The sequence below is a fragment of the Cyprinodon tularosa genome, unplaced genomic scaffold, assembly GCF_016077235.1.
Source record: "Cyprinodon tularosa strain WSP-4 unplaced genomic scaffold, ASM1607723v1 ctg249, whole genome shotgun sequence".
Taxonomy (NCBI): Eukaryota; Metazoa; Chordata; class Actinopteri; order Cyprinodontiformes; family Cyprinodontidae; genus Cyprinodon; species Cyprinodon tularosa.
In genome coordinates, this window is record NW_024038924.1 from 1,278,458 (window position 1) to 1,290,747 (window position 12,290).

Here is a 12,290-nt window from a genome sequence, read left to right on the forward strand (position 1 = left end):
TTAAATCCCATCATACAGATTTCAAGTAATTGACATACATTTAGCTAAACCCTCAAATCTATTTTTTTTCTGACGAGATCTGGGTTAAAAAACTTTTTTTATTATTACTGTTATGAAATACATTTAGTTCATAGCTTTGATCAAAGTTGTTGCAATGTGACATAAAAAATTTGCACATGATTTGAAACATTTACATATAAATCTTTGCAATCAAACCTGTTTCTTTTCCATTTGATGTTTTCAGTCAATGCAGATATGAGTATGACATAATTCTTGTGTTTGGAGCTTTTGAGCAGCAGGTTTAATCTGTTATTTCGAGTCGTCACGTGAACACCACTGCTGTTTTCCACTAATAAGAACAGTGGCTTGCCTCAAATCTTTGTTATTGTGAAGCATTTTAAAAGCGTTCTGTTATGCAGAACTCTTCCTGCTTAGCATTTTGTTAAATCGGAAATAAGAGGAAGGTTTTAAGTTTGAGCCCTCTCTTTTTGGACTTCATCACAGGCACAATGCTGCAGGGTCCGCTAGGTTACAGCCCTGCTTAAGGCATTAACTCCAGGGATTATCCCACCGGCCAAACGCTCGGTCACCAGCAGCACGCATCCTCTCATACAATCACTCCAGCTGACACGTGTCTTACATCTGCCCTGCTTTCAGACCTCTATAGGCAGGGAGATCTGACTGTTTTATTTGTCCTGCTTTCATGTGTTAGCTCTGGAGGGCACAGATTTTAATACAGACTATATTCAAGTTTTTCTGGAGGTGACTTGTTTCCTTTATCTGCTTAGCTTAGTAATATTTTTACACCTCTGGCCCATTCATTGTTAGGATAATGAGTGTTATATTAATTTTTGATTTTATTGATGCATTTGAACCATTATTTCTCTAAGATAAATTTGCACTCATTCTAACATCCTTTTAATGTTTAGAAGAAAGTTGCAGAGCTGCTAACCTCTTTCTGTAGCCATTCATAAGGTATGATGGAATATTTGATCAGTTTTAAAATATTTTATTATTAATTCAGGATAATAATAAAGAAAATAGAACATAGTTGATCTTAAAAAGGGAAAATGCCTTTGAAGTTTATGCATCTTTTGTAAATTAAAGAATTGTTGTGCGATTGATAGTGTCTTTTAAATCGATACTCTCAAATGTGACTTGATTCAAGGAAAAAAAATAGCATAAACATCTAATTATGTCTAAAAATAACTTATAAGAAGTGAGAACGCAGCTCTGTTACACAGTTATATTTCTCAATTGAAGTGAATTCTTTGTGGTGGACTGTGAAGGAATTGCACCTTTACAAAATGATCCTAACCTTTTAGAAAAAGATTTTGCAAGCATAAAAGTAAGAAAGACTTTTAGATAAGAGCTAAATTGAAACCTAATACTGTTTTCAACCAGTTGTAGGAAAGAATGCATTTAACTTTGTCACATTTTTATTTATTTGATCTAACCTCATGTTATTGCATTCAGTCTGTTTTGTAAACCTTCAAATCATATCTGTTTTGTTTGAACTGGGATTCTACACCTGTCTCTGAAATGAAGGAAACTTTTCCAACTATAAATGATTATTTCTGTAAAAAAAAAAAAAAAAAACATTAATATTTGGAGATTTTTGCTCTTGACATTTTTGCTTTGTGGTATTCTAGGATTTGTGAATATTATGAGAGCTAAAGGTTCAAAATATGCTGTGTTGGTGTGAGAAGTGACAGATGTCTCGTGTGAAATGAAAGATCCTTATCCTTGAGAAAATATAGATATTTTAAAGCTTGTATGAATGAAAGAGTGGTTTTAAGTATTAAATATATGTGCAAAAAACACATAATTTTTCCCCTTTCCATCAGGCCTGGCTGTATGTAGCTGATTATTACTGGAGGAAATAATTTGCCAATAATAACATGCAGAAAAATGCAGTCATTACCTTTAGGCAGAAAAAAAATGAGAATTTTTTACACATCTCTCTAAAGATTACCATAGTAGAATAGCGTTAATAAAGAACCAATGTCTCCAAAGGCTGGCACAAATCAATAGAGCTGAATGATATAAAATCTTTATAAAATTAAGGCAACATGATAATAAATCACTGAACCTAAAAAAGGTGGCATGTTTATTACAAATATATAATTTTCCTGCTGTGAATTTATGAACTCATTACTACGGTAGTTACTTATGTGATAAGTGAGTGGCTGCCTAGTGGATAGGGCATAGAGCTTGGTATCCAGAGGTTTTAAGTTCGAGCCCCACTCCCATTGGTTGCCACTCTGGGTCCCTGAGCTAAGACCCTTAACCCCACAATGCTCCCCGGGTGCCGCACAATGGCAGGCCACTGCTGCCCAAGGGGATGGGTTAAATGCAGAGGGTGAATTTCGTTACTCTGTACTTGTGACAGTGCAATGACAATTAAAAAAAGCTTAAAAAAGGAATTTTATACACTATGAATGAATATAAGGCCGAATGGGTGGTATTTTATATACTATAAAAAAGAATGAAGACAGATTAAGTGGATCAGATTCTGTGTAGTTTTATGGAGAGCTGCCTTTCCCGCCTGGTAAAAACCAGACTGTCTAAGTACATTTGGCACCTAACCAATGAGGCCATCAGGTTTTCTTTGAGCCTTTCAGAGACCTGACACTAGTGACACACCAGGCGCACTGTGCTGACAGCTTGATAGACGTGACCTAACAGTCTTCCTGTGAAGCTCTCAGCATTTTAATGGGAACTAAAGAGTAGATTTATGACTATTGCTGACAATATGTATTTAAACTTATTTCTAATTTACTAAATATTTTCAGTAAGACTTATTTTTTTTATTACTGCAGAATCTAATAACTGCTGTAGTCGGGCTCTGATTTAGAAGGATGTAGGCCTCTGAGCTTCGACATGTTTTGATGCCCAACCCAAAGAAAATTAATTTTTTTTATTGAATTATAATGGATTACTTGTTAGGTTGGTCTATATGTTAATGGAAAGGAAGTGATAGATGGTCAGTTTAACACATTCCCCATCAGGGGACTCCATACTCTTCTTGAAAAGATTAGGCCTTCCCAAAAAACAAACAAACAAACTGATAAGCACCTTATGTTTCAATCCTACTCTGTTTGATGCAATAAAATCACTGAAATATACAGAAAGAGATGCGATCAAATCTGAGTTCCCTTGGGTTTGGTTAGAGGCAAAACTTCATGTTTTGTTTATCTTTAGCAATGTGAAAAAAATTAAGCAGTTCACCTGACGTGCACTTAGGGATTTTGAAATTGTATTTTTCTTTTATTTTGCATCAGCTGATTCAAAAATGGAAAAAAAAACATCTTGGGGTCTGAGCCTTGGGGTGCTGCCCCTACAATCCCTCTCTAAAGTCTGTCCCAGGCCGTATTTGTCCAAGAGGAAGAAATGTTGAGCCATTACACTACTTCCCCTTCTGAGCATAGCATATTTAATATCAATTCATAGTCAATATCAATATATAAACTAATGCAATTTTATACTATAATATGAAATTTCTGATCATTAGTAATCTGATCATTTAATACACATTGTCCACATTTGTATGACCAATTTTGCTGTATTTTTCTCATATATATATATATACATATATATATATATATATATATATATATATATATATATATATATATATATATATATATATATATATATATATATATATATATATATATATATATATATATGAAGGACCAACTCTGCCATATTTAAAAATAAATACAGAAATAAATAAATGCTCAATAAATGTATAAGCATACAATTAATTGCCAACAAAAAAGTGAGACATAAATGTATATAACTCTTAATTAGCTTCTTTATTTATTTGCCTTTGTAATATTTACCTTATTTATTTTTCTGTCCTTTATAATCTTCAACTTTATTTTTTAATTACTTATATTTTTAAGTATTTATTTATGTGCATGTTATAATATTTTTGTCTGTTTTATTCTTCCTTTGTATTTTCTTACCTTAGTTATTTCTTCGCCGCTTTTTATTTCTCTCTGCCCTTTTTACATTTCTCTATGCATTTTTCCTCATTATGCAAATGAGGAGGGGGTGTGTCCTAGAGAGTCAACTTCTGCTCATTGGTTGGCTTGGCGGCCCATCTTCTTAACTCACAGAGCTCAGAGTACTAAGTTAAATGTTCTCTTTTCTGTTGCTGTTGTTCAATTAAAGTATGTTTTAAGATCATTTGAGGCGAGAACCTTATACTTTTAAGCATCACCATATGGCCCATTCACAGATTTAATGCGTAATTTAAAAGAAAATGTGACGAACTTGAGAGGACCGTGGCAACCAGCGGAGCTCCGAAGCTGACGGCAGCTTATTTATTTCTGTATTTATTTTTAAATATGGCAGAGTTGGTCCTTCATATATATATATATATATATATATATATATATATATATATATATATATATATATATATATATATATATATATATATATATATATATATATATATAGATAGATAGATAGATAGATAGATAGATAGATAGATAGATAGTAGCAGTATGGCTGTCATTTTGATTATATATAACAGTTTGGTTGTCATTTTGTTAACTATGCAAAAACTGATTGACCAAAGTAAACTAAAATTGAATGTTATTGAAACAAAACTAGCTTGTAAAAAAAGTAGGAATTGACAACAGAGATATCAGCTACTGTTCAAGTGTTTGTCTTTAAGGTACTTAGTAGCAAACATTTTAGATTTAGGTGTTTTGACTGTATGACTGTATTATTTGCAATATATATATTTGTTTTTTTTTGTATGCTGACAAAAATGTTCATCCATGTCACATTTTTTAGTTTTTAAATAATTAAGTTAGGAATAATTTGGCAAAAAATAACACAGATATTTACAATTTTATAGATCTAATATTTTTGTTTTTGTTTTCCATATTTAGGGACTTAATACAAATTTCAACACAATAATAAGTATTTTTTTTAATTAAAATTAAAAACTGAAATGTTGAGAAGAAAAACAAGTTTGTGTATGGGGACATCATGTCTCCTTTTCCAAACATTCACTAATCCACATTCTCTCTTTTTTTCAGTAAAGAAAGCCAAACTTCATGGCCCACCAGGTAAGAACCTATTCAAATATTCTGCTTTATTTTTTATGCTAGCCTTCATGAATCTCTGAATTAGAGCATATTTATAAATAAATCCATCAAATATTTTGTTTGCCACCTTTTTTTTTTTTTTCTTCAGACCTGACTTAATTGTTGGTGAAATTCATTTAGTGAAGTTCAGGTGACAGTACTATAAGATTTTGGTAGTAATAAATTAAATGATAAAATGGGTGAAGATTCCTTAACTTTCTGTTTCACCACATCTCAAAGGTGATGTATTGGAAAGTTTGAACTGTGACAGCTGACATGTTCAAGAAACCAGTTTAAGAGGATTCATGTAGACCCTGGCATTTACAGAATCTGCGGTGTCATGACAGAAAACCCAAAAGTCCGCTCAGACACACAAAGGATGTTTTTTGCATTCTTTTGAATAAAAAAAAAACTGGTGCAAGTTAGGAAACCACAGCAGGAGTAGACAGGAAATACCATACAAAAAGGAAACAGATCAGTGGCTGATAAAGAGTCAAGGCAGAGAAAAAAAAATTTATTCAACTAATTTTAATTTGTAAGGATTCAATGGGAAGACTTGATCCAAATGAAGTTTTCCCCCAAAGCTGTTTGGTTTGATAGATGGCCTGTACTTATATAGCAGCTTTCTAGTTTGTTTGAATGCTCCCATTATCTGCACAACAGTGGAGTGTTCTGCTCCTCTACTAAAACAGCTCAGTGAGAGATGGACAGGGAAGAGCGTGGGAAGTGAGAACGTAGTTTAAAGCAGAGTAGTGATATATGGAATCATGATGTCATAATCTCCAAGGTAAATGCACTTTGTTTTAAATGGAAATACATTAAATGTAAGCAGTGTTTATCCATCCATTTTCCATCCGCTTATCCCTACTGAGGTCGCAAAGGGTGCTGGACCCTAACTCCAGCTGTCAGTGGGCAAGGTACACCCTGGGGTCAACAGTCCAGCGCAGGGAAACACAGAGAAAGACAGGACAAACAACCATTCACACACACATTCCTAAGGCGAATTTAGAGAAGAAGATAAACCTAACAGTCATGTTTTTGGACTGTGGGAGGAAGCCGGAGTACCCAGAGAGAACCCACGCTTAGGGAGGATATGCAAACTCCTTGCTTAAATAAGCCAGACGGAGAATCGAACCTGAAACCTTCTTGCTGCAAGTGCTACCCACTGCTCCACTGTGCAGTCAATGTAAGCAGTGCTTAGTCTAAAAGAAGCATTTTCAACAAAAATTCATTGAAGATTCTATAGATCCATAAAGCGGCTCCTGAAAAAATCCTGCAGTCTGTGTTCAATTTTAAAATTTTATATATACATACTTTGACCTTTTGTGGTTCCTTTAGGTTCATCTGAAGACATCTTGGTATATATATCTTGCTTTCAATGAGTTATTAATGTCTCACTGTTACAGTTTCCCTTTCAACCAATCAATTTGTTAGTCTTGGTGCCCAGTCTCCTTTTTTTCCCAGTCAGGTCCATTTGTACTCTTCCTTTAAGATTTGTACGACACTATGTAAAAAGAGGAGATTGCACATAACTATTTCAAACATTCCTAACAGATAAATGCAATTAGGAGGCACTTTTAATGTCGTTTGGCTGCAGCTGTTTGTCCCTTCAACTTGTCTGCAGGCAGTGTTGAGGGGAGAACAACAGAAATGAGTGGGAGAATAAGAAATCAAACTGGAGGCGGAGGGAAGACAAATCAATAGATCATCACAGACAAAGGGCCACCTGCTTGCCTCAGAACAATCTGTCATTCATTTTTAAAGGAGAACATGGAGAAAAATCTTTCAGACACTTGAAGAGAAAAACTCAGAGTCCAGAGTATACAGTAATTTGTGCCAAGTAGTTTTGAGGAGAGAAAATACAGGAGTTTGTTTGTATATTTTTAGTCCAATGACCCACTGTTCTAATATCCTGTAAAATAGACAGATCTGCCTAAAGTGTTAGGAAAAAGTTGCCGTGCTGGACCATTTTTTTTGTATCCCACTCTTCTTTCTTTAAAGTTATTTGGTTGCAGTTCTTCTACAGTTTGTAAACCAGTGGACATTTTTAACTTTTTTCAATCTCTGGATATTGAAGTAAAGAGAAAGTAAAGCAAAAACAAATATTTGTATTTCAATACTAAACTGTAAGGAGGTCAAGAAAGAATCCTCTTTTAAAGAAGTGTTCAAAAAGATGCATCTGTCTGGTGGTTGCTCACTTTTAGTATACAGCTATCTTCTTTCTTATAGTCTGTGGTTTTTGGAGATTTTCATATTTTAAGTATAACCCTTGCACACACACACACACACACACCTACACACACACACCCACACACACACACACACACACACACACACACACATATATATATATATATATATATATATATATATATATATATATATATATATATATATATATATATATATATATATATATATATAGTTTTATTTTTCCAAATAGCCTGGTTTTGGCAGCAATTTGCATATTCCCCAGTGATTAAAAAAATCATGGAGAAAAATGATAAAGGTAGGGAATATAGAGAATGATAGCGAAAGGTCTTTACTACAGGCCGCTCGGTGCAGCAGGGGTTAGCACTGTTGCTGTGCAGCAGGAACGTTCTGGGTTCCATTCGCAGCCTGGGGTCTTTTTGCATAGAGTTTGCATGTTCTCCCTGTGCATGTGTGGGTTCTCTCCAGCTACTGCGGATTCCTCCCACAGTCCAAACACATGACTCTTACGTTAATTGGGTTTTCCAAATTCTCCTTAGGTGTGAGTGTGTGTGTGGTTGGTTGATTGGTTAGGTGGTTATGTGTCTCTGTGTTGCACCGGCCCCACAGCGACCCTGACACGGACAAAGCGGAAATGGATGGATGGATGGATGGATGGATGGATGGATGGATGGATGGATGGATGGATGGATCTTCAATATCTAACATGGTTCAAAATTCTGCTGTAACTCTTCCTACATATCAGTTTATATCTGCTTCAACACCATATTTCATATGAAGTTTCATCAAGTTATATTATCTAGAATATAATTAAAGCATGTGCCCCTTCAACATCTTGTTAAACTGTTGAGATAATGTAGAAGCTCTGTAGTCAATGCTTCAGAAAATTGACTTAACCTTTAACTGATTAGATGGATACACTCGCACTTTAAAGACCCAACATCATGGGTTAGACAGAACAAACATTATTCAGTTCATGTTGAAACAATTCTGGTGATGAGAGTCAATGTAATAGTTTTACAGGAATGACATTTCTTCACTGAGAACCATGACCAGCATATCGCCACACTTTCATCTATGGATGCCTGTGAAGCAGTGCGGTGATGTGAAAAAATGTCAAGAAAATCTGCAGAGTAGAGGAAAAATGTTTACATTTTAGATGCAGACAACTAAAACTCTCCCCCTACTCAGATCTAACCAATATCTCAGACAGAGGTTAGTTCATTCTAAAGACAAAACCCTTAAATATAAGCCGAGTGAAACAGAGTGCGTAGTTTACAACAGCAAGGAATGTTCAGATCTATAGGCAGCAACCTCTTACAACCTCTTCTTATGCATGACTCTATACAGCAGAGCCTTTAGAGCAGAGGTCACGGATTAGCGGACCACGGTCTGGATCTGGTCCCACCTGCTGGCTAATCCGGACCAAACCTGATTTAAAACATTTCTAAATCAATGCACGTTGTTTGATGGCTGCGTCTAATTTCCCTCGAGCCGCTTCTGCTGTTAATACGGTAAAGCCCCCCAGAGCGTCTGACACCGGGCTGCACGTGATACAAATTAGCCAATGAGCTGCTGTCAGTCTGGGTTGCTGCTGCGAGCTACTTTTAGACACAGCAAGCAAACCTGTAGTAAGCAGTGCAGTGGGTAAGAAGGAGAAGACAATGAGAAGAAAAGAGCAGGGAAACTGGGAAAAGAAAAGTGAAATGGGGTGCTCAAAGATGATCCTGAACATTTAGTATGTTTGGCTCAATCTGCTGCTGTGAAGCAGGATTCTCCACCATGAACATAATTAAAAATAAATATGGATCCAGGCTCAAAATGAGCACCTTGATATGTGCATTAGAATGGCTTTGTCTCCATTCAAACCCAGGTTTAAAGCCTTGCAGGGCAGCCTAAAGCCCACTGCTCTCATTAAGCCAGAAAAAAGAAAGAAAGAAAAAAAAAAGCAGTCAGTGCAGGAGTTTTATAAAATATGTGAATCAGGAAATTGTTTATATACTGAGCTGAACGATTATTTTTCTCTACCTCAAAAAACACTTTTAAAATGAAAAAATAATTTTTCTTTTATATTTTTAAAAAGTCAATGTATAATATGGATTCATAAACACCTTATTTTATTTCAGTTTTAAGTTCTGTTTAAAGTAACAGATTATAATTAAAAATGTCTCCGGACCTTAACTGGTTGATGATTTTCTTTATTCGGACCCCGCTGATTTTTAATTGGTTACCCCTGCTTCAGAGGTTCAAAATGTCTGTAGATTGTAAAACATTAAGGATGATGCCCAGACAGTTTTAAACAAATTTAAACCGTCTTGCATTTCTTCATTTTGTATTTGTCATCTCTTAATGCAGTTCCCTCAAGAGTAAAACTATTAAGAGGCTTTAAATGGTTTTTAGGGTTATTTACTACATTTAAGAGGTAAATTCGATTGAGACCAATAAAACTCAAGAGTTATATTTTTTTAAACTTCAGCCTCAAATTGAGCAAATTTTATTTTCTGTAAACCAATTTTACCCAGGATGCCACTCTGTCTGGTGACACACATATTTGTTTTAGATCAAGCACAGTTTGTAGGTTTTGTGCCACTCTAATGACCCAGTTGGGAAAACATGTTCTGGTTTATTCTTACAGTAATAGTAAGAAGCAAAGGATTTATTTCCACTGATGAATGATCCCCAGAGATAAGGTGACCGGTTAATTTTTCATTTTAAATGGCTGTTATTATAAAGGATTTACCCTGATTTGCAATGGCGCATAAAAGTTTCCATGCCCCTGTTTCACAGTTTTGGAATTTAGCCACAACCTATGCATTTTACTTAGATTTAATGAAATAGACCATCACAAAACAGATTTACTGAGAAATGAAAAAAGATTAAAAGATTTTAATTTAGAAGTGCAATTTGAATTTGCTCTGAGACCCTTTAACCTGCGTGAATCATACAAAAAGTTAACTTTTTAGAATTAAGCTCTTAATATCAAACTCATTTTGGGAAATTCTCGCCTATTTTGCATACCCAAATGGAAAAGCAAATAACTGAGGAACTGTAAGCCCAAATTACATGTGCAATACATTATTTAAAAGCTGAAAACTTCTAGTTTCTGAATATATACATGAAAATTGGGTGAGCAAAACACAGCGCAAGCTGCATCAGTTCAAACACGACTCAAAGTAGTTTTTTTTATTCTCAGTCGCAGGCGATCCAGTGGGTTTTGAGAGATTAAAGTCCATAAGTATAACTTTATCTTCTTACAGATGCCAAATCAAATTGTACTTTTAAGACCTAATAATGTTTTAAAGAACATTAGTGAATAAATAGTTGGGAAAAAAATACAGATGGCAGGGGTCCTTTAAAAAAAGCAGGTTTACTGAAAACTCAAAGTTTTCTAAACCAGAATTATTGGAAACTCTGATTTTTCCTTTTCATGAAGAGAGTTTACTCCATCTCTGTTTCTGTTGCCATAGTAACATTCTCCCTAGAGTTATCCTGTTCTGGAGCAGGTTTTGTTTATTAAACTCAGAGTAGCCTCTGTCTCCACTCTCCTTAGAGCCAATCACATTGTTTTATTTCCTGATCTAATCAGCAGCGATATGTCATAGTTTTGTTCAAATAATAAAATAAATTGTTCACTAGGTCTGTTAGACACATTAGCTTTTAAATACAATCATTGCATGTCCTTGTGACGTAGCTCTTATTAGAGAAAGATCAGCATTTATTCACAGAGAATTAAACATTTCTAGGGAGAGGATTCTACATCTCAGTTGACAGGGCATGAGGTTTCTTTGTTTTTGGTTTGGTTAATATGAGCGAGATCTGGTGGTTCATGATGAACTACTGAAATTATTTTCAGATTACCCATAAATAGATTAGCTTTCTACTTGATAATTTTTTAAATAATAAAATAAGCAGAAAACCAAGAGAGAATTCCATTAAAAAAAGGAATCCCCAAATATAATCAAAATTATGATGGATGGATGGATGGATGGATGGATGGATGGATGGATGGATGGATGGATGGATGGATGGATGGATAGACGGACGGATCACATGCAGACATGCACTGCTGATTAAATATATTGTAATGTGGTAAAAGCATATAAACAGCAGATGGCCTGTGCCTGAAACATTTAGTTTTGTTACCTATTATTTTTGGCAAAAATTATTTCACTAAACAGATTAGCTAAGTTGATTCTTTATAAGGTTTTTATACAGTTGTCACACTTGAACAGCATTTTGTCATTTTAAGGCAGGGAGTCTAGGATCAATATTACCTTTAATTTAGTCTGAGGTTTTTTGTAAAAGGAAAACCGATGACTGAATCTTATTTAATAAGTGTGAAGCTGTGCACCACATATTGTTATATAATTTAGTATAGGCGCATAACTGTGTGAAAATCTGTTATATTTAGTTGTGGATCCTTACCTGTCAGTAGCTGTGCTCATACCTGTGGTTCACACTCCAGAGTCTCTGGCTTTAATGAATAGCTGTAATGAGGAAGCCCTGCACTGACACAGCCTGAACTGTTGCTCTCAATGACTCTTTGCTATTTTCTTTGTATTTAATTTATTTCACTCAGTTACAATGTGGCCATTTTCCAGACTACTTTTTTGTGATTGATGGAGAAGTAGCTATGCCATTTACTCTAAGAGAGAATTTGTAAAACATAGTGTTTCCAACTGCTGAATTAGAGAAAAATGCTAATAAATAAAATTCAGGTTGTTTTTACATTGCTATGCATAATGTTGTAGTGCATAATGCATAACTGCAACGAGCTATAAAGCTATAGAGCTTTATTTTATGTCAAATTGATGCACAAATATTTAAGCTGACTTCATTTGATGTAATCATAAGAACAAATGTTCATATATAATATATATTTATCTCATCAGCAACAACTATTCACCAGGTATTTCTCTTGAGGGGTGCAGCAGAAAGCAAGGTAGCCACCAGTGAAGAGCTTGTTTA

At 34.7% G+C, this 12,290-nt stretch overlaps 1 protein-coding gene across 1 annotated transcript in view; it reads left to right on the forward strand.

The window, feature by feature from the left end:
• Nucleotides 1-12,290, forward strand: part of LOC119785426 (protein unc-13 homolog B-like) — a 233,627-nt gene that overhangs the window by 20,588 nt on the left and 200,749 nt on the right. Inside the window, exon 2 of the mRNA XM_038288108.1 lies at nt 5,064-5,093. Coding sequence (XP_038144036.1) covers nt 5,064-5,093 — 30 coding nt within the window. The remainder of the gene's footprint in view (nt 1-5,063; nt 5,094-12,290) is intronic.